General features: G+C 34.9%; 2 protein-coding genes across 2 annotated transcripts; both read left to right on the top strand.

The window, feature by feature from the left end:
- Window positions 1-1,179: 1,179 nt before the first annotated feature.
- LOC142641487 (putative transcriptional regulator RABBIT EARS) lies at window positions 1,180-2,419 on the top strand. Its single transcript, XM_075815928.1, has one exon. It carries the CDS (start codon window positions 1,450-1,452, stop codon window positions 2,218-2,220), a length of 771 nt encoding a protein of 256 aa, XP_075672043.1. The 5' UTR covers window positions 1,180-1,449; the 3' UTR covers window positions 2,221-2,419.
- A 12,262-nt stretch (window positions 2,420-14,681) lies between these two features.
- On the top strand, window positions 14,682-17,543 carry LOC142640060 (uncharacterized). Its single transcript, XM_075814161.1, has 2 exons — window positions 14,682-16,461; window positions 16,798-17,543. Exons 1-2 carry the CDS (start codon window positions 14,682-14,684, stop codon window positions 17,541-17,543), a joined length of 2,526 nt encoding a protein of 841 aa, XP_075670276.1.
- The last annotated feature ends 7,573 nt before the right edge of the window (window positions 17,544-25,116 follow it).

Here is a 25,116-nt window from a genome sequence, read left to right as displayed (position 1 = left end):
GTACCAATTCCATTTTCTTTTATAAAGTCTCAATAATAATGTTAGTTGTTTATGATCTAAGCCGTTGTCAAAGAACTAAAATTGTTTTATATTCGGAAGAATAGTTTTGGTCAAATTAAGACGCGCATGATTTGTAAATGGATTGTATTTATAGTGTGCTTTAGAGTTTTCTTATGACTATTGTAGAACCTTTTCTTTTCAATGACGCAATATTAAAAATGGACTGAATAAGAAAGGATATTATAAGCCACCTGTGTGTGTGTGTGTGTGTGTGTGTGTGTGAGAGAGAGAGAGAGAGAGAGAGAATGTGTGTTAAAATGCCTTATTTGACTTGTTAACTTGACGTGATATGGAAGGAAAATACTAAAGATTCTGAACACGTTCACTACATAGACAAGGAAAAGTTTTGAAGTGACTAAATCAAGTTTACGCCTATCATGCAAACATGCTTTAATCATTTGTTTATCTAGTGATGAACAGAATGAATAGAATCTTTTCCAGTGAGAAACCAATTGCACTTGTGCAAAATAAGTAGAGATTCGGGAAATGACAATAACCTATATATGAATTACCATTACTACCATTTAATGTTAGGCTAGACATGTTGGGCCAATCTTTAAAGTTAGCTGCTCGTCTAGTTTGGTCTATTTTTCTGTGTCATACACATGCCTTCATGAGCAGAAGAATTTGTTTCATGGCCTCCGTACAAGTGACCCTTGCTGTTTTAATTAAAATCTCCTCTTATTTTATAAGGGATTGGTGGTTGAAGATGGGAAAAGGAATTAATTATTTCTATTAATTTAGGCATTCATTGTAAGAGTAATTATTTTTTATCCTGTCTATAAAAGCGGAAGTTAAAAAAAGATTTTTTATCCAATAGCAAAAGACTAAAATGCACGAAATGGTTTTTATGTTGTTAGGCTTGTATTTGAAACTAATCCGCACATCTAATCTTAGTCGCAGCTTCAGAGTTACAGTGATTTTTTTTTTTTCTGCTGAATAAATATTCAGAGTTACAGTGATTGAATCATAATATGTTTCTCACATTTATAACTGTTAGTTATTTCAAGCATGTGATCAAATCAAATGCATGACAGTTGCTAAAGTAGGACCCCTCTAAAAATTGCCGAAATAATACATAGAACAACGACTGTGTAGCAAACCAGCTAAAAACCAACAGTTTAGCTTCAACGCAAGAGACAAAGACAAAGGAAAGCAGACCCAAAACGCAAAGGCTGGTAACAGGACCTTTTCAGCTGAGCTTTTCTTCTCTTCCTCATGTATTCTCAAATTGCTTTCATGTATTCATTATGAATTAATACAGAAGAGACATATATTCATACATATTCCTGAACCCCCAACTATATTTCACTCTTGAAGAAAGCTCAAACCCTTCCATCAAAAACACCCATTCGTTCCTTTTTATCTATCTTGTTTCAAAGAAGAGTGATGGAGCAAGCACCTTATTGGATGTGGACGAGGAGGAAACAAGTCTTGCAGTCACATTTTCCACCTTCAATGAATTCTTTTAACAGCAGCTCATGGGAAGAGAAGGCTTTTGCAGAAGACTCAGCTGGGACTCTTGGTGGATGTGTTTGGCCTTCAAGATCTTATACTTGCAGTTTTTGTAATAGAGAATTCCGGTCTGCACAAGCCCTAGGTGGCCACATGAATATTCATAGAAGAGATAGAGCTAGGCTCAAACAATCTCTTAGCCCCTCCAATGAACCCCTCCATAAGTCATTGGAAGGTCAGTTTTCAACTGAGATTAACAGCAAATTGAGTCACAATCTGGTCTCTAAATCTTGCCCTAGTGAACACACTTTTAAGTCTGCTTATTCGTGTTCTAGTAGTGTTCAATCTTGGTCAAATCCTGTGAGGGTTGGACTTTTGAGTATCTCAGAACCAAATCCTGAAGTGGGAAAGAATCAAAGGGATCAAGAAGATTCTGTCGGTCTAGGTTATGATGGTGATTATGTTGAAACTGACTTGTCCGTGGGCATGAATTCGTTTGTTAGCCAAAATAGACCAACTGGGTCTTGTGGGGATGAGGCAGCTAGTTGCAAGAAACCTAGGACTGCTGTTTCTTCACTGTCTTTTGTTCTCAAGCCATTTTCAGATGATAGATACCATCTTCAATCAGAAGTCATTGAAGTGCTTAACCCTAGCACCATGGAGGGCTTGGATCTTGAGCTCAGGCTTGGTGATACACCTAATTAATGTGAAGTGAGTGCAATTTTATTATGGGCCTAATCGAGTGAATGATGAGAGAATCTTTGATCTTTGTTTCTCTTTCCTTTGATCCTTTCATACCTCATGTTGATCTTATAGATAGCAGGCAGAGGTACTATATTTTGAGATCTTGAATGAAATGAAAAGCTTAATTTTTTTTCAATGATTTTGACATGATTGTAATTTCCATTGCATCTGATTTGAGATTTCCTTTCTTCTATTTGCTTTTGAGCTAGTGAGTAAAGTAATCAGTTTCTTTTGCACTATCTTCCACTTCCTTGCAGCTGTGATCACAAAAATGACAAGTTGCAGACTATTAGCTTAGGAGATGAAACTACAATGCTTTAGTTTTGAAAATGTTGTGCAATCTGCGATGATGCCACTACATATGATCAATTGTTTATTACTTGCGTGCTGATGGGTATCTTAGCATCATATATATAATTCAATTGAAAACTTACATAACTTATTATGAATTGCCCTGATGAGCACTTGTTATGTTTTTAGGAAATCGAGTTTCTGATTGTCATTCAATTGTTGTATAACAGGATAGATTTAATTTTTTGAGGAGGCTGTAGGTAAATAAAAGACTCCTCTTTTCCACAGTTAAAACCTGTAGTTATAACTATAACTGCCTGTTCAGACTTGAATTAAGAGGAGGAGAGAGAGAGAGAGATTTGATAGTGGAGTTTGAAAGAGTGAAAAAAAAATTGGGAGCCTGGGGAGCAAACTGACATTTAAAGGTCACCTCAGCTACATAAAAAGGGACAAAAGCTAGGGACATACATCACTCAACATGAACTGCCTTTTTACCTGTATTATTACTATGAACAAAATCCATCACACCCACGTTTTATCCTCCTCATACATTCCAAAATATTCTGTTCTGTTTTAGACTTATCTCTCTGAACTCTCCAAAATCTAAATAATAAAGTTAGTGACATGTTTTTTATCTTTTAAAATTACTTTTTTTTCTTTTATAATTACTTTTTTTTCATAATTATTTATGAAGAATGTTATAATTAGAATAATATCATTCGTCTATGAGTTTTTCACTGATGCCATTTTTATCATATACCAATGATAATTTTCAACTTTATCACCACTAAGTCTCAACATAATTTGTTAATTATGGCTAAAACAACCAAATTACAACCTTTATCTACAAGATTGAATTTAAAGCTTCCAAAACTAGGAATAGACATCTTCACATCCTTATATACACTATTGTGATTAACGCATTCACGTGGTTCTCAATTTGCACATCCATAAGTACTATAGAGTTTATTTTACTGTTGACATTATTTTTTTTTACACACCAATCATAATAAACTATATATTAATTAATCACAGTAAGAAATATTGTACGCATGTTCGAATTTCATATAGTGCACCTAACTCCCTGGAATTAAATTGAATAATTAATAATTACTTAGCAAAACCATATTATTATTTTATTTAGCAAGAGATAGAGAATATCACATCATTGGCACTATTTACGCGTTCTTTGTTTTTACTTTTGGAACCATATATATATATATATATACTAGCTACCAGTATTACACTATTTCAAGTCTCAACAACTAAGGATACCTGACCTACAACCCTAAAATTATCCATAATTTTCGTTAATGTTTTAAAAACCCTACAACCCTGTCTGCTTATAGTGCTAGCTAGCTACTGTGTCATCACACTGGTACCCACCATTTGACACCGACGGTTCCTCCAGAATACACGGCGAAGTCTTCGTGTTTCAATTTTTTCAACACATCTTAACATGGAAAAAAAATTTGATGAAACATTGCTTTTTGACTTGATGGTTTTATTTATTTATTTCACAGAGTAAGCAACAGAGACATTGCTGGGTGTACAGGGAATTTACGTTGCTAGCTCCAACAATTCTTTTTCCCATTACAGGAAGCACTTTTGTACGTTATTCTAGAGGTGGGTTCTTCTATGTTTTCTAATAAGTAGGTTTAGGAAAGAGGGGAGTGAAGGTGTTTGATGATGAAAGGGGCTGAAGTTTCTGTCCAATAGAGTCTTGCATTTGTCTTGCTTATGGGATTTGAGTAGTTGGGTCACTTTTTTTGGCAACTTTTTGTGAGATCTAATTCAGTGTGCCTGCCTGTGTGTACTGTGTGTACTATACATAGTATTGATGTACAGACGAAGAGCCAGATTTCACATGGGCATGATGATGTGTCAGTATCTGTTTCCTTCAAAGATCCATTTATAGGAATCAGGAAGTAAAAATTAAAGAAGGCTTTTAATATTCTCAGCTTTGCGTTGGTTTCTTTATTTACCCGGGGGGGGGGGGCGCTTTGAAATAAGAACTTTTCCTATTTATAGGTGTTAAAGAGCAGTATTAATTATATCTTGGGTAAAATGCAAAACCACCATGAGCTGTAGGTAACATATTGCCATTAATTTTTTTTTTTCTTGAAAATATCTGATTTGTCACAAGTACAAAGGTAATTCAAATCTCTTTGAGTAAGGTTTATTTAATTGAAATTGAAAATTTTTTTTGTTGAAAGTGCAGATAAAACTAAAAGGTAACTGAAATAGTACAGTGAGACTTATGAATAGTACCAAAAAATGCAATGAACCAATAAATAGTAGTAAAAATAAGCTAAATAGTATTAAAAAAAACTGAATTTTTAAGCCAATGTTAAACGCACACTTGTTAACACGTTTAAAAATTTTTAACCGTTTAAGCTCTCTCTACTTACTTCCAACAGTTTATCTTCATTGGGAAGGTCTCACAGTGAGTCAGTGGTTGTATTATGATAATTGATATGCACAAGAAAGTGTGTCGCTAACCAATGATAGATAAATAGTAACTAGCATTCTGTTTGTTTTGATGAAAAATATTGTGTAAAGATAATTTTTCATGTTTTTCAATGTTTATTAACATTAGAAAAAATGAGTCAAAAGAAAACTATCTTTGATCAACATAAAAAGTATGATTTATTTTTAGAAATTTTTTTCCACTAATTTTTTTTTAGAAAACAATTATATCTCACTGTAAGCTAAATAAGATAAGTTAAAAGATTGTTTTTCAACTTATTTAAGGTTACCAACAAAAAAAAAAAAAATGAAGTAGTTTTAGAGAAAACATTTTTTTTGGAAAATGACTCATTTTCTAGAAAAACATTATTGCCAAAACAAATAGAGCGTAGAAAATGGTTTATTTTCCAAAGAACATTTTCTGGAAAACTATCTCATTTTCTAGAGTTTGATAACGACTTTGAAAATGAGCTTGAAAATGTTTTCTGGTGTTTGGTATGCAATTTTTTTTTTCTTGAATAATTTAAAACATGTGTATTAGGTAAACCAACTAATGTAATCAATATAAAAAAAATCCAAGAATGAATTTGGTTTTCATACTAAAATTTTAACAATAGATACAATCAAAATTTGTTGTCAATAACTTTTAATTGTCTACTCTTTTTGCTGGTACACTAATCGTTTTCTATAGTCAACCACAAGTCTTCAATATTATTCTTAATTATGTATTTGCATAATGTATAATGTATCTGCATAATGTATTTGCCAACAAATGCAACTCCTCTAAACAATTATCATTCATTATATAACAATATTATTAATTTACTATATAAATTGTCCCATGTAAAAGCAATTTAGAGTAATATAGGCACTATGTTTAAATTTTTCATTTTTTACTTCATTCATTCTTTCTTCTTCTTCTTCTTCTTCTTTTTTCACTTTTATGTGTGAAAAGAAGTATCTTTTGCTTGGAATCCATCAAACCGAAAATTTCTTAGAGAAAAAAAAAATCAAGCTTGAAATTCAAATAAAAAATATATGATTAGAGAAAAAGTGAAAGAACTTACCATTAGAGAGAAGATGCCAAAAAATTATGTTTCTCACAACTATAGAATAATATAATATTTATAACAGATGCAAAGTGTGTGAGAGAGATTGTTTTCCAAAAAATAATTTGGAAAACAACCTACAGAAATAAACCTTATTTTTATTAGAGTTTTCCATTGACTAAAAATTGTTTTCTGTTGGCCATATTTTTTTGTGCTACCGAACACTAAAAAATGTGAAAAACTATTTTTACAGAAGATTTTTGAACAAAATAAATAGAGCGCAGATATAGAGAATGAAGCATGAGCAAAGAAATTTTCAAACAATGTTTAATAACATTTGTACTTAATGAGCAAATGGGGTATTTCTGAAAAGTTTTAGTGGTACTTGGTTGTAGTCCAAACATAAGGGGAGATTTTGTATTTTACCCTAAGGGTGCGTTTGTTTTGACAGTAAACCAATTCTGGAAAATATTTTCAGGAAATGAGAATATTTTCGGGAAAGGAAAATATTTTTAGATGTTTGGTGGCATTTTTAAAAAAACTTTGGAAAATATTTTCAAGTGTTTGGTAACATTATGAAAATGCAAATTTTTTACTGATTTTTCACATTTTCTCAACCATTTTCTCACATTCCAAACAAATTTTATAATAAAACATTAAAATCCATGAACTTCTAAACAAACAAAAATCAAATCACCGGCCAAATCAAATTGAGAGAGGGAGGTGAGACAGGGAGGAGGAAAAGTGAGATCGGTGGGGAGGGTTTCTCGCCGGCGCGATCTCGCCCGGCACGAGCTCGACGGCGCGAGATCGCGCCTCGATCTCGCCCGCCGCGAGCTCACCGGCGAGCCTTTGGGTTGAGGACGGCGTGATCTTGGCTTCCCGGCGATCTCCCTCTAGCTCTCTCTCTCTCTTTTCTGGTGTGGTTGTTGCTCTTTCCCTCTCCTTCTCTTTCTCTGTGTTTTCCAACAGAAAACTCAATTTGAAGGTAAAATACACATGGAAATTATTTTCCGGGTGGGGAGGGTCTGTTTTACGGTCAACGCTTCCTCTTTTCCGTTTGACCAAAATTTTCGGTGTTGCCAAACACCCGCAAATGCTGAAAACATTTTCCGGAATTGGTTTACTGTCAAAACAAACGCACCCTAAATCTAATTTGAATATATTGGGATTCAGATCTTGTCCAATTAGAGGGGAAAAAGAAAATAACTTTTAAAGTTTTTATGAGATGAGTGATATTTCATCTCAGGCATATATAGGGTATTGCACAAGATACAAGATGCAATACCCTAGATATTGTATAGGATCTCAGTCCAACATATTGAATATTGTCTACTGAGCTAATTAATAGTAGTGTATACTTTTTCAACCCACCGAATTCGGTGGCTAAATAATAGTGGTTTTCTTTTGCAATACCCTTAATGGTTGTTAGGGATACATTGCCATTGTTCGCCAATGGCTCAATGTTAAACATAATTTAACACGTCTATCAAAGAGTTCGGATATATGTACTATCTACCTAAATGGCTTCCAGTACAATAATGTTTGTCCCTCTATTTGAGAATGTGTGGAGGATAACGTGTTAAACTTCAGCCTCTTCCTTTTCAACCAGCATTGAACTGTATAAACATTAAAACTTTGAATAATGTTGCCATAAAGCTGTGTCCCTCTCTTGAAGCATAGGAAATATGCAAATCCTTTACTTCCAGAGGTAGTACAACAATGGACAACTTTCATAAAACAGAAAGCACTGGTTTGAGAGACAGGACAATCAGAAACACGTCATAAAGATGAAATCACTGGTTTCACTTTCAGAATTCCTATGCCAACTAAGCTAATTAAATTTTGCTAGTGATTCTAAATGAGACATCTATGTTCAAATTCCCCTCTCCAGTTAAGATGTAGGGGAAAAATCCAGATTTTATTTGTTAAAAAGATCATGGCAAAAACTTACTTATGAAAGAAAAAAAAAAGAAAAAAAAAAGATTTCTAGAGCATCTGCTTTTGCAAGCTCAAACAAGTCCTTAGTATCTTTAAGAACAACCTATCTAACTTTTTGTTAAAATTTTTTTACTAAAAATGTGTTAAAGTATACTTATATTTTGAAAAAAAAAATGAAAAAAAGTTGGGTTTTAAAAAGCTGTACATGCATAAAAATAAATAAATAAATAAACTAAAAGCTAAGCTTATAAGTTCATGTCAAATGGATTATTAATATGTTTTAAGCCTCTAAACTAGCCTGTCACAAGATGATTGTCAACATGTATGGGCCAACTTGGGTATGAATGGTTCTTTATTGAAAAATGTTAAAGTTACAAACTATTTTACAAATAATTTTACAAACTGCTGATGTAGGGAATAATTATTAATAATTAAATAAAAAAGTGAGTTAGTAGCAGGCTTAAATGAAAACTAATAAGAATTTACTACATCAATAGTATGTAAAACTATTGTAAACCTAGACAATTTACAAGGTTCAAGTTAGACGTGAGATTGGTTAGAAGATTAAAAAGGCAGAGGTACCATCAGGGGCGGAGGGAGGGGGGGGCGAGGGGGGGCAGGTGCCCCCCCTGAACTGCAAATTTTTTTATATATAATTATAATATAGTATATTGGTATGTTGTGGAATATGAAGTGGATGAAGTGGTAGTCTGGTAGTGGAGAAAAGTAAAAAGAAAAGTGGTCAAAAGTGAAGATAGAGATCAGAGAGAAGGGAAATAATATGTGTGGAGGAGAAAAAAGAGAAAATAATAATAAAGAAATGTGTGGATGAAGAAAAAAGAGATAAGGGAAAAAATAAAATAAAAAATAAAAATTAAGAAATGCTATCACAATATTTTCACAATATTTTTACAATAAATCTTAAGCGTAGGATAGTTACTAGCTAATACTAGTGAATAAAAATAATTTAAGTGGTGTGTTCAAATTAAATCAATAACAACTTATCACACATGATTTGTTGTGAAAGTATTGTACAAATGTTGAGAACATGGCACTTCATATTAATATTAGATGATTTTACAAGTCATTATATTATTGCCACAAGTGCTCCACTAGATTTGTTAAAAAAATATCATTGGAAAATTAAAAATATTACTATTAGGTTTTGTTATTTTTATTCCTAAATTTAATACACGAAAACTAAACTCACGTTATTTTTAAAAATTATTTATATATATATATATGTTTAATTTGAATATTCTTAGTTAAAAAAACTTAAAATATTTTTTTTTAATTTTTATTATTTAAAAAAATTAATTATATTATTTATAATGTTATCAGTTTGACCACCGGTCTGACCAAAAAACCAATAACCAGTCTCTTTTTCGATTCTTTTACCGTACTGGTTTTTAAAACCACGATTTTATGTTAGATTCTATACGGTAATTACATTAGCATATAGTTGTTTATTTCTTTTGTTATTAATATTGATAAAAAAATTTCAAATTCATTTTTTTACTTTTAATCTTGTCTTCTAATCTTGCCCCCTCTGACCTAAATTTCTAACTCCGCCACTGGGTACCATTGAGCGGCTCCATCTGACTTCTGACCCTCATATGGAACCTCTTAGTAAAATAATTTTTCCTTAAAGAAGTGTGTTTCAAATGAAAATGAAACTTGTGTATTAGGTATGTGTAATGAGCCTTTTACAATACGCGGAATCCAAAGATTGGTGTGACTCACAGGGCATTAGTGTCTCGCTGCATATGCTAATACGGAAGTTACCTTCTCGTTTCCCAGGGCAGTATTATGAAAAAAAATATCCTACGTATCAAGTGTATGCAACAAAACACTCACAGCCTATGGACTCCAAAGACTGATGAGACTCACAAGATATAAGTGTCATGCTGCAAATACTTGATGAACAATGGTGGTATTATAACATTTTAAACCATTTTTGCTGCAACTTGTCACATGACAAATTGTGAATAGCAAAAATATTAACCCACTGTATTGCGATTTTTCTACCTATCATTATGGCAAAAAAATTGTGTAAAATAACGTCGCCATAATTGACATACGTGACATCTTGCGGTTTCTCAAAGGACAGCATTCGGCCCACATAATTGGAATCAGTTATTGGGTTTTTAAGTCATAGTACATATAGGAACGTCCACGTTAAGATTAGGCCTGGAGTGTGGGATCCACAGTTCACACGACATGTCAGTCTGGCAGTCGATGCTACAGGCGTGACTTTTTTTTTTGAAATAAGGATGCGAAGACCTAGACTTAGGGTATGGTCGGTTGGAGAGTGAAAAAGTGCAAGGATGAAAAATTGTGGGAGAATGAAAAATATTTAGTTTTTCTTTTTGTGTGTCCGGTTGGAAGAGTAGAAAAGTAGGAGGGTGAAAAATGTAATTTATATAAATTAACTATTATACCCTTGTTACATAACATGTAAGAAATATATTTATTTGTACTCATTACATAATATAAAATGTTTAGGTAATGTTGAAAAAAAAACATTCAGTAATATTGAAGAAAAAAAAAGATTAGAAGTATCAGGTGGGATGAGGGCTTTTTAGTAAAAGCCCACATCCTAACATTTTCTCCCACAGTTTTCCTCCCAATTTGGGAGGAAAATATTTATGGGCTCGGGAGAAAAATTTTCCTCTCGGTTTTTCATCCTTCCTTTGTTTTCTCTCCAAACGAATAGTGAAAAATGTATATTTTTCACCATTTATTTTTTATCTTCTCTATTTTCACTCCAAACGGAAGGAGCTTAATGCAAAACTCGTGAATTATAACAACTATAGGTTATAAAGTACAATATTTATAATGGACCCAGAGATATTAAAAGCTACCGTTTAATAAGTTTTATAAAGTCTGACACATTTCATCAGTACCTTTTTAAAAAAAATTCTTGAAAAATCGCTTTCGGTAACAAATATGATATAATTTTTTTTTAGATAATAGTATAAAAGTGCCAATTACAAAATAAGGTATCTGTAGGGAGTGAAAGGACCTAAATGGGCATATGGGCCTTTGAACTGTAGTATGAAGGGCCGACCTGCTCCAGAATTAAACTCTACGAATCGGCCCATATGCCGAGGTTCCGAGGATACAACCGAGGGTGAGTTCCTCCTCGGACCGATCCAAGAAAACTCAAGATTTCATTATGAATGTCAAGGCACAACTCTGGAAAGACTAATGGTTAAAGGGGGACACCCTAAACCTTCTAGATGCACCAGTGTTAAAGAAAATATCAAGGGCAAAGGCTGCCACCTCCGCATTAAAGGCTCTGCACCTACCTCCCTGACCGCATTAATGGGGAAGTGACCCCTGAACAGTAGGACAGAAACTTTTAGTCACTGTCCAAAAAGTGTCACGAAAGGGAGTATTTAAGGGGGATGGAGTCCAGAGAGGAGGGGGATCGGTAACTAAGAAAGAAATTAAGAAATTGTAATCTTTAAGGAAGATAGAGAAATAATAAAGAAATAGTCCTCGACTCAAGTCTGAGGAGATCCATTTGCAACTATCATTCGTTATTTACCTGTATTTACTTATAAAAGCCTGTTATCAAGCTCCCAGTGCTTCTAACCTAGGTTTTAAGCCCACGCTCTACAAATTTTATTATTTAAGGCTCATTGAGCCTGAGCCCGTGATTATCTTTAGGTCCAAGTGCAATTGTGCACTTACAGTATCATTTTTTTTTTTTAAGTACCATGAGCAAGCATAATAATAATAATAATAATTTGGTACAAGGTGACATTACGTACTTATTTTATTACTTATTATTCTTACAAATATCAAAATTAAGAATTATCTTGAGAATTCTGAGTTTTTTTTTTCTCTTCTTTTGTCTTTTAATTTTTCAAGCCAACAACCCTATTACCTTACAATAAATCTTGAGACACCATATTTTTCACTACTTTTTTTCATGATTTTGGATACTTATTGTAATTTGAACATTATAAAAGCGATGTTACTTCATGCACAACAAACTATAAATCATAAGTTTTTTTTTTTTTTTTTAATGAAACATGTTCTTCAACTTAAACATTAAAATTATTATTCCCTATAGTAAAATTAAATGGTATAAAAGACTGATTTGACACCAGAAATTTGATTGAAACGAATGTTAAATGAAAATTTTCTTTAAAATATTAAGACCCAATATAACTTTCTGAGGGACAGATTTAGATATCTATATAATCTTTAAGCAATGAAAAATACACATTTAAACATTACAATGTTATTTTGTAAATAATAAACACGAGGAAGAAAAGGCTATATAGACATGTTCTTTAAAAATAAAAATAAAAGGAAGGGTTTGATATATCTTGATTTCACAATGAAACAACGTGGTATTTTTTTGCACAATGGAAGGACCATAAACTAAGGCTACTTCTCATGTTTTCTAAGCTCCACCAATGAGCTTCACATCCTCCCTTTTCTTGTCCGTATAAACTACAATACAAGAGCTTCATGGACCAAGTTTCAAATATGGTTTACCGATAAGACCCTAGGATAATGGAGAGCCCTAACATTGAGAGAGGATGATTGACTCTACAGTAGTTGAACTTGGATGTGTCTACGGTGTAGCTAATATATGGTGTTCGGGTTGTTATTGCGTGGTCCGAAAATATGCTACCTCCCTCCCGCAGAGGGGGGTATCTCTGTGAGGGGAAGAAACATAATCCCGAAATAGCAATAATTTTTCATAGTTCCACTATCTAGAATTAGGGTTTTTAGAGCTAATGGGTTTTCCACGTAGGCACTTACCTAAGAGCCCAAATTCCATGTATTATATTTTTTTTGTTTTTTTTTATAATTAGAAAAATTTAATTCTTAGAAAATCAAAATAAAATTTACTATGACATGTGTGTGTGTGTGTGCAAAAACCTCAACTCAATGATTTAGGATACTAAGAAAGATAAATGTCACAACTAATATGTTTTATGGGTTAATATTGATCCACAATGGGAAATTTGGACAAGAACACATGAATCACTACGTTCACCCAATACATGAAGATGAACTCGTCTTTATTTAATCTTATGTGTTGTATTACAAGGATCATTCTCAAGCACATTCACACTCTCTATCTCTCTTTTTTGTATATTCTTTGTTGTTCTTCTCTTTCTTTTGTCTTCTTTTTTATATGAGTCATCTCCCTCTTTTTCATATTTTGTCCTTGTCCATATGTATAACTTTTCGTCTTATTAGGCTCTTCTTACAGGGAAAAAATCCAAATTTTATTTGTTAAAAGGATCATGGCAAGAACTCACTTATGAAAGGAAAAAAAAAAAAAAGGATTTCTAGAGCATCTGCTTTTGCAAGCCTAAATAAATTTTTAGTCGGTTTAAAAACACCTTATCTAACTTTTTGTTGAAATTTTTTTATTAAAAGTGTGCTAAAATATACTTGTACTTAAAAAAAAAAAAAAAAAAAGGTAAGATTTTAAAAACTGTACATAAAAAACTAAAAGCTAAATTTATAAGCTCTTGCTAAACAGACTCTTAAAATGCTCTAAGCCTATAAACTAGCCCGTCATAGAATGGTTGTCAACGTGTATGTGCCAACTTGGGTATGAATGTTCTTCAATTGAAAAATGCTAAAAGAACAAATTATTTTACAATTTTATTTACAGATTGCTAATGTGATGAATGATTATTGGTAAGTAAAAAAAAGATATTAGTTGTGGGTAGTCTAGATAAAAAACAAGTAAGAATTTGTCACATTAATAGTTTATAAAAATGTTGTAAGCCCATACAATTTACAAGGTTCAAATTAAACATGATATTGGTTAGAAGATTAAAAAAGCAAAGGTACCATTGAATGGCTCCATCTGACGACCCTCACATGGTACCTCTCCATAAAATAATTTTTCCTTGAAGAAGTGTATTTCAAAGGAAAAATTATCCTATGTATTATGTATATGTATTGAGCCTATTACAATATGTAGAATCCAAAGATTGGTGGAACTCGTAGGCATTGATTGCCTATCTACATAAACCTGATAGGCTGATATACAAGTTACCTTCACATTTCCAAGCCAAAATGGCTAAATGCCTCACATTTTTTAAATTTTCAAAAAAATAGCATTGTTTGCAAACTATATAGGAGAATAGTACCATTCTGGAGCTCGATCTGGGAAAATTGAGATTCACATAGAACTCAATTTCAACTTTATTGAATTCCATGCATAAAAAATACCACGTAATGTTGCTTTTCTTAATAAAAAATACCACTTGAAACTAGATATTTATAAAATCAATCGAGTTATGTGTAATTTCCTCTTAGAACTTGATATTTGTAAAATCAAGTTCTGCATATAACTTAATTTTCATAAAATCAAGTTCTCAAAAAGTGGTATTCTCCTACATAGTTGACGTAGAACAATGTTATTTTGTTAAAAATTTCAATTATATGTTGTATTTGGCCATCTTGGCCCTCAAATCCAGGGGTAGTATTTTGAGAAAATATCCTATGTATCATGTATATGCAACGAAACCCTCACAATCTGTGAACTCTAAAGACTAGCGGGATTGACAGGATATGCGTCTAGAGGCAAATACTAGGTATAAAGGATACCTTCTGGTATATTTTGAAAAAATGAAAAAAAAAAAAAAAAAAAAAAGAGTTAGCGTGAACTCTCTCTCATGAGAAATGAGCGAGTCAGCGATTAGAAGCAGAGAAGAGGACGAGGAACTTCAGCGCAGCACTAAGAAAGTTAAGGACAGCCATCGTGTGGGAGCATCTCAAATTTTTTCATTCAAGGAGAAACTCATTGGTGAAATACCAAGGGCATTTGAACAAGCCTTTGACTTTGAAAACCACATGGATACAGAGGTGGAGTCCAATAATGAGTTCTCAGAGATTCCACTAGGGGAGGCAGTTGTGAGGCTCTCTGGGGAAAGGAAAGCGAGTATCCAAGCACCTTGGGCAAATGCCTTGATCGTGAAAGTTTTTGGGCGAACTATGGGCTACCACTTCTTGCATTCTAGGCTCCTGGGGATGTGGAAACCAGTAGGGTTGATGAGCTGCATTGCTTTAAGCAGTGACTTCTTCCTCATCAGATTCTCTGTTAAAGAGGATTATGTTAAAGTGCTGTGTGCTGGACCTTGGTTTGTGGGAGGACACTACCTTTCCATTAGAAGTTGGGAGCCGAACTTCAAAGTGTCATCAGCAAATCTCTCCTCCGTAGCCGTTTGGATTAGGCTCCCTGAATTACCCATTGAGTATTATGAGTCGTTTGTACTCAAGGACATCGGGACAGCTATCGGACCGATCTTGCAAATTGACACGCACACAACAACGAAGGCCAGGGGTTGGTTTGCACGGCTGTGTATCCAAGTTAACTTAGATAAATTGATTATCAAGCTTATAAGGGTTGGTGGGATTGCTCAACAAGTCCAATATGAAGGTATCAGTTCGTTGTGCTTTGCTTATGGTCGTGTCGGCCATAAAACAGAAGGGTGTTCGTACCAAGCTAGAACTCCGGAGAGCAATGGCAAAGAAGAAGAAGCGGGAAAAGGCACTTCATTTGAGGAACAGAAGCAAAAAAATGAGGAGGTTTTTGGGCCGTGGGTCCTAGTTACACAAAAAAGGCAAAACCGCAGAAAGGTTTCAAAAGACCCAGCCCAAGCAACTCCTTTGGGACCAACTATGCCAAGCCCAATGTTTCATAGTCCATTGAATCCCTCAAGTCCAGTAGAAGGTGCAGTCAACCCAGGCCTTGGAAGTAATGAAGGAAAACGAAAGTCCAAGGATTCTATGAGCTCTAGTGCGATTAGAGCATATCGCACTACAAAAAGTCTGAATGCTGATAAGCTTAAGGCTAGTGCTACATCAGCTAAAGGCAGAACTAATCACAAAGGACAAAATTATCACAAAATGGGTAAGGATTCTTCAAACAAAAAAGGGATTCGGACAAGCCAAATCCCTAGATGGGAAGCAGCCAACACTAATTCCTTTGGACCTTCTTCAAGCTCCGATCTGGATTCCGGTGACTTTTCTGGTTTAAATCTCTCAATTTTTCAAGGTTTTTCAGCTGGTGGGTCGACTAAGGGGCTGCCTCTTCAACCCCTCTATAACCGAGAGAAGGATTTAGGCACAATGGAGTGCCATGACAAAGCACTAACCTTGAACCCAGTAGCTCTTTCCAAGGGAGATGGCAGAGATGATGTTATAGTAAATGATAATATGGAGGAGCAAAGCGTGCCACCCCAGGGAAGCACAAATCATGCTGGCTCAAGTGTTGGACAAGGGGAACTCTATTTGAAGGCTATGGCAAGCAATATCTCTAACGCAAATCTCAAGCATATTAACCCATCCTTACGATCCAGGGGTATGCTAGCAAATGATTTCCATGAGCAGGAGCTTTTGTGCATTGACCGCTCAGGAGTTCCTAATTCCTCACTAGAGGAAATGGTGCTAGAGGATGGAGGTAAATGTGCTTTCTCATCCTAATCTCTGCATTCTCCCTTTTCTTTTTATTTTAGTTATCATGAATATTTTAATTTGGAATTGTCGGGGTGCTCTTAACCCCTCCTTTCAAATTGTGATCATGGATATGGTTCGTCCTCATTTACCTACAGTTATGGTTATTACTTGAAACTAAGGTTAGTGGAGATAGAGCTATAGGTATCGCAAATAGAATCCCTTTCGATGGGGTATCAGTTGCTAATTCTATTGGCCTTTCTGGTGGTCTATGGGTTTTATGGGATTTTAATCAAGTAGCAGTTTCTGAGCTATCTTCCACTGAGCAAAATCCACCTTCTAGTTACTTCGAATAGTTCTCAATCCACTTGGCTGCTCTCTGCGGTTTATGCCAGCCTAAGAGTTGCTGAGAGGCGGTTACTCTGGGACAACTTATGTTTGGTATCTAATCTCCATTCTCTACCTTGGGTCATCACTGGTGATTTCAATGAAGTTCTTATAGGCGAAGACAAGTTTGGAGGTAGACCGGTTAATATGAGTAGAGCTATCTGGTTTCAAGATTGCTTGAATCACTGTAAAATTATCAATATAGGCTTCTTTGGCCTCCGTTTTACCTGGTCCAATCACAAACCCCTAACCCGTCTGATTCAGGAAAGGCTTGATAGGGTGTTTGTTAATGCGGAATGGAGTGCTCTCTTCCTAGAAGCTCGTGTGAAGCACTTTGAAAGATCTTACTCCAACCACTATCCTGTAATGCTCAGTACTGATAGTCGCCATGGTCTGAATTTACCTCAGCCTTTTAGATTCCAACCTATTTGGCTCTCTCACCAAACCTTCCCAGGAGTAGTTAACGAAGCATGGGCAAACTCAATTCCTCTGGCCCGGGCTGTCGAGGAATTCCCAATCAAGGCCAGAGCTTGGAACATAAATATCTTCAGGAATCTGTTCCATAGGAAAAAGAGGGTGCTAGCCAGATTAAAAGGTGTGCAAGTGGCTTTATCTTCGAGTCCTAATAATTTTTTGGTTGATCTTGAGCAGGAGCTAAAAGCAGAACTCTTCACAGTTTCCAAGTTGGAAAAGGAATTTTGAGCTATGAAGTCTCGCATCCTTTGGACGGTTGAGGGGGATAAAAATACAACTTTTTTCCACACCTCCGATATTGTGCATAGGAGGAGGAACCGTATATCTTGTTTAAAAGATCGCATGGGGAATTGGATTAATGGAGAAAGTGAAATTGCAAACTTCATCAGAACTGGTTTTGAGGACCTGTTTTGTACTAGCCACGCCAGTGCCACTCGAGCTGCTTGGAACCCTCCCTTTTGGCACTCGTGTATCAGGGATGGGGATGCTGCTAGTTTGATTGCCCCCGTCTCTGATTCAGAGATAGTTGCTAGTTTGTGGTCGCTTAAGGCCTTCAAGGCCCCCGATCCAGACGGTCTTCCTGCCGAGTTTTTCTAGCGCTTCTGGTTAATTGTTGGAGACTCTATTAGAGACAAAGTCAAGGCTGTTTTTAATTCAAAAAAAATGCCGGAGTATCTCAACAGGACTCTCGTTACCCTTATTCCAAAGTGCAAGAGCCCTGAGACTCTCAATAATTATCGTCCTATAAGTTTATGCAACACAGTCTATAAACTTAGCTCAAAGATCATTGTAGCTAGAGTTTGACCTCTCCTGGACAGCCTTATTTCTCCCTTCCAATCCGCCTTTGTACCCGGAAGAAAAGGCATTGATAATGCCATCATCGTCCAAGAGCTTATTCGTACCATGTCTAAAAAGAAGGGGAAAAATGGTTGGATGGCAATCAAGATAGACTTGGAAAAGGCGTATGACCGGCTTGAATGGAGTTTCATTAGGGACACTCTGCTCCTTTCTAAGTTTCCTGTGCCTCTCATTTCTTTGATCATGAGCTGCATATCCTCATCCTTCATTTATATTTTGTACAATGGCGGGGCTCTTGAACCCTTCCTTCCATCTAGGAGCATTAGACAGGGGGACCCCCTCTCCCCCTATCTTTTTATCCTTTGTATGGAGGTTCTAGGTGCTCTTATATCTGAAAAGTGCAGTGCCAAGTTGTGGAACCCGCTTAAAGCTTCTTAGGGCGGTGAAGACTTCTCACACCTTTTCTTCGCAGATGACCTAGTGTTATTCACGAAGGCTGACCGAAAAAATTGCATGGCAGTGAGGGATGTGCTTGACACCTTTTGTAGGCTTTCAGGCCAGAGAGTAAGCAATGAAAAATCTAGAGTTTTCTTTTCGCCTAATATCGCTTCTGATCTTCAGTCTAAGCTTGCTGACACCTTGGGTTTTCGTTCTACTCCCTCATTAGGGAAATACCTTGGCTTTCCCATCAAGCACAAAGGCATTAACCTGGATTTTAGCTTTATCATCCAGCGAATTCAAAGCCGCTTGGCTGGTTGGAAGGCTAATCTTTTATCCTTTGCAGGCAAATTTGTGCTCACTCAAGCAGTTACTTCCACCATTCCTAACTATACTATGCAATGTGTGGCTCTCCCCCCCAAAAATTTGCATCATATAGACCGGCTTAGCAGGAATTTTTTATGGGGAACTTCGGATAATAAGAGAAAAATCTACTTGGTTGGCTGGAAAAAAATCACTAACCTAAAAAGGAAGGTGGCCTTGGTCTTCAAAGTGCGAAAGCTAAGAACATTGGCCTTCTTGCCAAGCTTAATTGGCGGCTCCGAACTGAATCCTCTTCTATGTGGGCCAAAGTGTTGAACCAGAAATATTGCCGACCAGGAAGAGTTACAAGCCATCAAGTTAGGACTTGTACATGTTCTTCTATTTGGTCAGCTTGCAAGAAAGGTGAAGCGGTCTTCAAGGAGGGTTCTAAATGGATAGCAGGAGGGAATAGCTATATTTCCCTTTGGAATGATAAGTGGCTGGACTCAAGCAGCCTTAAAAGTCTCATTATGGGACCTTTGAACCGTGGGGAGGAGGATCGCCTTCTCAAAGATGTTGTTAGTCTCAATGGCTGGAACTAGCAAGGTTTCTCATTTATTTTTCCTTGGAAATTGCGCCAAATTATTCAAGCTACTCCCATCTCATATTCCCCCCGTTGCACAAACCATATTACCTGGTCATCCTCTTCAAGTGGAAATTTTGATCTCAAGGAAGCTTATAAGCTGGCAAAAATTGCGGAGGAAGGTGGTAAAGCTGAGGTGTTTAAAGGGGAATGGATATGGAAAGTGCTCACCATTCCTAAGATTAAATGCTTCCTGTGGCAATGCTATCATAAGAGCATATTAGTGCGGACTGCCTTAGCTGCTAGAGGAATGGACGTTTCCCCGTTGTGCCCGGTATGTAATGATGCTCCCGAATCTATAATTCATGCTCTAGAGATTGTCGTTATGCTCGGACATTCTGGAACTCTTTCCCCCCCCCCTCCCCTTTTCAGCTCAACCTCTTCTTTGAGACTAACATGCTTGATTGGCTTAGGCTGAATTGTTGTAGCACTTGCCCCTATTCCTATTTGAATATCGATTGGGGAATAATTTTTAGCTTTGGTCTCTGGTCTATTTGGCTTCATAGAAACAGAATCATTTTTAGAAATGAAAGAGCTCACAAGGATCTTAACAAAGAAACAATGGCTAAAGTTATTGAGCTTGCCTTTGTGGGAATTAATGGGAAACGATCCAGGTCCAAAATGATCATCAAGGTAGGCTGGGGTCCTCCTCCTATTAATTGGTTTAAGCTTAATTCGGATGGGTCGTCGCTCGATAATCCTGGCCTGGTAGGAGGTGGGGGGCTGATTCAAGATGCTAATGGTAATTGGGTTAAAGGTTATGCTAGGGCAATTGGTACCGCCACTAGTGTTGCTGCTGAGTTATGGGCGTTGCAGGATGGTATCAGATTATGTGTGGCACTCAAATTGCAAGTTGTTATTATTGAATTGGATGCTCAAGTAGTGGTCGACTTCTTGAACAAAGATGCAGCAAATCCGAATGGTTGTTCTGCCATTGTTAAAGACTGTAAAAATAGTCTTAGGAGTATTCCTATGGTGCGAGTCCAACATTGTTTTAAGGAGGCAAATAAGTGCGCCGATGCATTAGCTAAAAGGGGAGCTTTGTTAGGACAAGATTTTGTTATTTTTTTGGAACCCCCAACAGACGTAGCTCTCTTGTTAGGCCTGGATAGTGCAGGGGTTCTTTTTGATCGCTTTGTTTCTTATCCTGTATCTGTTGTTTAGTTCTTATTGATATTTTCCATTTTACCAGAGAAAAAAAAAAAGAAAAAAAAAAGAAAAAAAAAGAAAAAGAAAGATACCTTTTGGTTTTAAAGGACAGAGTTAGGCCTACATAATTGGAATTAGTTGTTGGGCTTTTAAGTCTTAGTAAATGTAGAAAAGTATACATTAAGATTGGGCTTTAGGACCCACAATTTACACGACATGTGCAGAGGTGTGACTTAATTACGGTTGCATTTTGAATTAAAGTTTAAAGTCAACTTATTTTACTTTTTTTTTAAAAAAACTTATTTTTATTACTATTTATCTTATTTTTTCTACTATTTATGAGTATTATTGCATTTTTTTATACTTTTTATAAATTTTGCTGTAATATTTTAACTAATTTTTACCTTTATTTGCAATATTTTTAATAAAAAAATTTCAAAAAATTTCAAAATTAATAAATAGTTTAAGTTTGACACATTTTAGCAGTACATTTAAATTTTATTTTTTTAAACCACTTTCAGTAACAAATATGGTATAATTTTTTTTCTTAGTTAACAAAATAAAAGGTTGTATTAACCGGCACTGTAAAATGCTAGTTAACAACAATTTTTTTACTTTTATCGGAAATTTTTGTCTTTTTTACAATTTTCTGTTTTTTATTTAGTTTTATAAGTTGTGGGGGCGAGTTTCATAAAAAGAATATATATGTGTGTGTATATATATATAAATAAATTGTGTGGCTATTTTTTTTATTAAATAAAAGCCACTTTAAAAAAACCTTAACAAACACCACACGGCTTATTAACATATTCCTTGTATAAAAATACCCATTAAAAATTATAAAAAAAAAAAAAAAGTACCATGAGCAGGTTAAAAAAAAACAGAAAAGACTTTGACAGGACATCCTAGCTAGAAATTTAGATCATTAAATATGTTACGTACAATGTGAAACTTGCTTTACAGTTACTATAAATGCTAACTATACTTTTTTGAGCAATAATAATTTATTTTTAAAAAATTTATAAAAAGTTTTAAAAAAATTGTTAAAATATATTATTTATTTTTTTCTTTTAAAATTTCTTTTTTTAAAAATAAATTATTAACCATTGTTCATCAACATTTTTCTAATAAACTATCACATTACGTACTTATTAGTTATTAATTGTGGATTTGATTTAATGTACTTTGTAACTTGTCCATCATAAAAATGATGTCACTAACCATGAATCATAAATGATTTTTTTTTTTTTTTTAGAATGAAACATATTCTTCAACATAAAAATTATCATTTCCTGTAGTAAAATTAAATGGTATAATGACTAATTTCACACATGAAATTTAGTTGAAACCAATGTCAAATGATATTTTTCTTAAAAATATTAAGAACCAATATAACTCTTTGATGGACAAATTTAAATTTCTATGTAATCTTTAAGCAATGAAAAATACCTATTCAAACATTACAATGTTATTCTGTAAAGAATAATCATGAGGAAGAAAAGGCATATAGACATGTTTTATTTAAAAATAAAAAATAAAAGGAAGGGTTTGATATATCTTGATTCCACAATGAAACAACGAGGTATTTTTTGCACATGGAGGACCATAAACTAAGGCTATTTCTCATCTAAGCCCCACCAATGAGCTTCACATCCTCCCTTTTCTTGTCCGTAGAAGAAACTACAATACAAGAGCCTGCAGAAATTTTCATAGATCAAGTTGAAAGAATGGTTTACCGATGCGACCCTAGGATAATTGAGAGCCCTAACATTGACAGGGGATGAGTGACTCTATGGATGTGTGTACAGTGTAGTTAATGTATGGTTGTTGGGGTTGTTATTGCATGGTTGCACGTTTTCCGGGTGTTCCTGTGTTTTGCTGAAAAATTGTGACTCCCGTATACTGTTTACGGAACCCATAAATACAGAATTTAGCAAATTTTCATTTAAAACTAGATCCTATAGTACTATTTACACATTTAAAATTATTTTACTACAATACTTTCAACTTTCAACAATAAATGATATCTAAATAGACCCTAAAAGAGAACATAGCAATAATTTTTCATGGATGTACTGTCTAGAATTTGGGTTTTTAGAGATTATGGGTTATCCACATGGGCACTCAATTGGGCTTACCTACGAGCCCAAATGCCATGTATTATCCTTCTTCTTTTTTGGTGTTTTTTTTTTTTTGTGTGATAGTTAGAAAGATAAAAAATTTTAGAAATCAAAATAAAATTTACTATGACATCAATTTCTTCTTTGGAATTATAGCATCCCATATATGAGATTACATCCTATAAGAGCATCCACATTCATTTTTCCTAATTCTATCCTATTTTACCATCCAAAAAGCTACTTTATCAATTATACAATACCATTCTCCATTACACCCAACATCAAAACTTCTATTTTACTATTCTACTCATTAAAATAATATATTTAAGCATTAAAATATATACCCAACAAAATTTCCTCTCAAAGAAACTCTGTTCCAAAAAAGAAAAACCCATAAATCCACCTTGCCACCACCACGCCACCGGCCAGCAACCACCACCACAACCAAACTCACCACCAACAACAACCACAAGAAACAACCACCAAAAGGGAAAGAAACACAAAAAAAAATTGCCAAAAACCACCACCACCGATCGAAAAAATTGCCAAGAAACACAAGAAATTGGCAGAAACACACCAAGAGAAAAAACCACTTCAAACCCACGAGGAAATCACTTCAAACCCACCACGCCGATCTCCACAAGCCACCGATCAGCAACCCCAAGCCACCAATTAGCAAACCCAAGCCACCGATCAGAAACCTAGGCCACCAATCAGAAACCCACGCCGCCGATTTGAAACCCACGCCGTCGAAAATACGCTATCACCGATTTGAAATCCATGCCGCCGATTTGAAACCCACGCCATCACCGCCACGCCTTCGTCGGACTTTGCTTCGGCCAACAGCGAGTCAACCCAGGCCGTCGAAAATACGCTATCACCGATTTGAAATCCACGCCGCAGATTTGAAACCCATGCCATCACCGCCACGCCTTCGTCGGACCTTGCTTCAGCCAACAGCGAGTCAAGAGAGTGAGAGAGGGTAATGAGAAAAGAGAGAGGCTTGATGTGAAAGAGCTGCGGAGATGGGTGAGGTGAATCGGTGTGTTTCTGCCAATTTTCGACAAATGGGTGAGGTGAATCGGTGAATGGGTGAGCTGCAGAGATAAGAGACTGTGGAGAGAGAGAAATGACAGATATTTACAATAAAATATTAATATAAAAAAATACCATTGAGCTACAGTGCAATTCTATCTTTAGAATTGCACTGTAGCTCTATGGTATTTTTATTTCCAATCGTTCCAGAACCCAACATTCAATGGAGCTCACTTTTGGGCCTCAGTGGTATATTACTTTAGAATTTGGCATTGAGAAGAGGTTTAGCCCATTCAATGCTGATGCTCTAAAAATGTGAGTGTAAAACTCAAGTTTTATTCCTCCAATCTCAACACGCCACATCGTTATATTACATATTAAAAATTATGCACAACCACACTCAATCAATTTTAATACCCATTTGAAAATTCAACTTAACTGTGACTCTGTGAGTTTATTGAGATGTTATTATGTATGGTAGGATATACTAAGTTTTAAATAAAAAGATGATATGACAATATATTATTGAATAGTTTAAAACATGGGTTTTACTTTTACATTCCATTCTTACCAAATTTGTGGTTAACTTCACTTCTAATTATATGTCCTACCCATGATTGCTGGCTAAATTTTGTATATCAATTTAATATTATTTGTTATTTAATTTAAAACATTTTTATTAGAGAGTTTCAATCTATGACGTCCGTTCTTGATAATAGTTCCTTATCATCAGACAAAGAAACCAAACGGTTTTTGGTGTGGGCGGGAATTAAACCCCAAATTTTTTATTCAACCATCATATAATTTACTAGTTGAGCGAACTGAAACCCAGTATTTAATTTAAAACAAACCTATTTGGTAGAATATAAATTTTTTGAATTTTAGTCCACACTCCATTAACCAATTTTTTAGGGTAATTATTGTTACGAAGTTTGCTCTTATACTTCAGGGAGTGCTGTTAAGCACCAAAGGCAAATTCAACTTTTCTCGTGGTTGAGCCTTGAAGGATAGTAGTAGAGAAGATATGCTAGGGGGAAACAAAAAATCACGACACAAACCCCACTAAAAAATAGTAATAATAAATAATAAAAGAGAATGAAGAAGAAGAAGAAGGTATGTTACTCAATCACTTCCATAAGAGTGTGCTCATTTGTTATCAACTTATTGGGCTTTTTCCCATTTAAATAAAAAAATAATAATAAAAAAAAAAAAGAAGAGGTTTTAAAACATTGTAGATCCTGAACCACAATACCAAAGAATATTTTTATAAAATGTTAAATTATTAATTTGGTCATCTAAATGTAAGTAAGATTTT

The sequence above is a fragment of the Castanea sativa genome, chromosome 6 (assembly GCF_040712315.1).
Source record: "Castanea sativa cultivar Marrone di Chiusa Pesio chromosome 6, ASM4071231v1".
NCBI classification, from domain to species: domain Eukaryota; kingdom Viridiplantae; phylum Streptophyta; class Magnoliopsida; order Fagales; family Fagaceae; genus Castanea; species Castanea sativa.
Note: the sequence above shows the minus strand (reverse complement) of the source record. Positions and strands in the feature narration are given on the sequence as shown.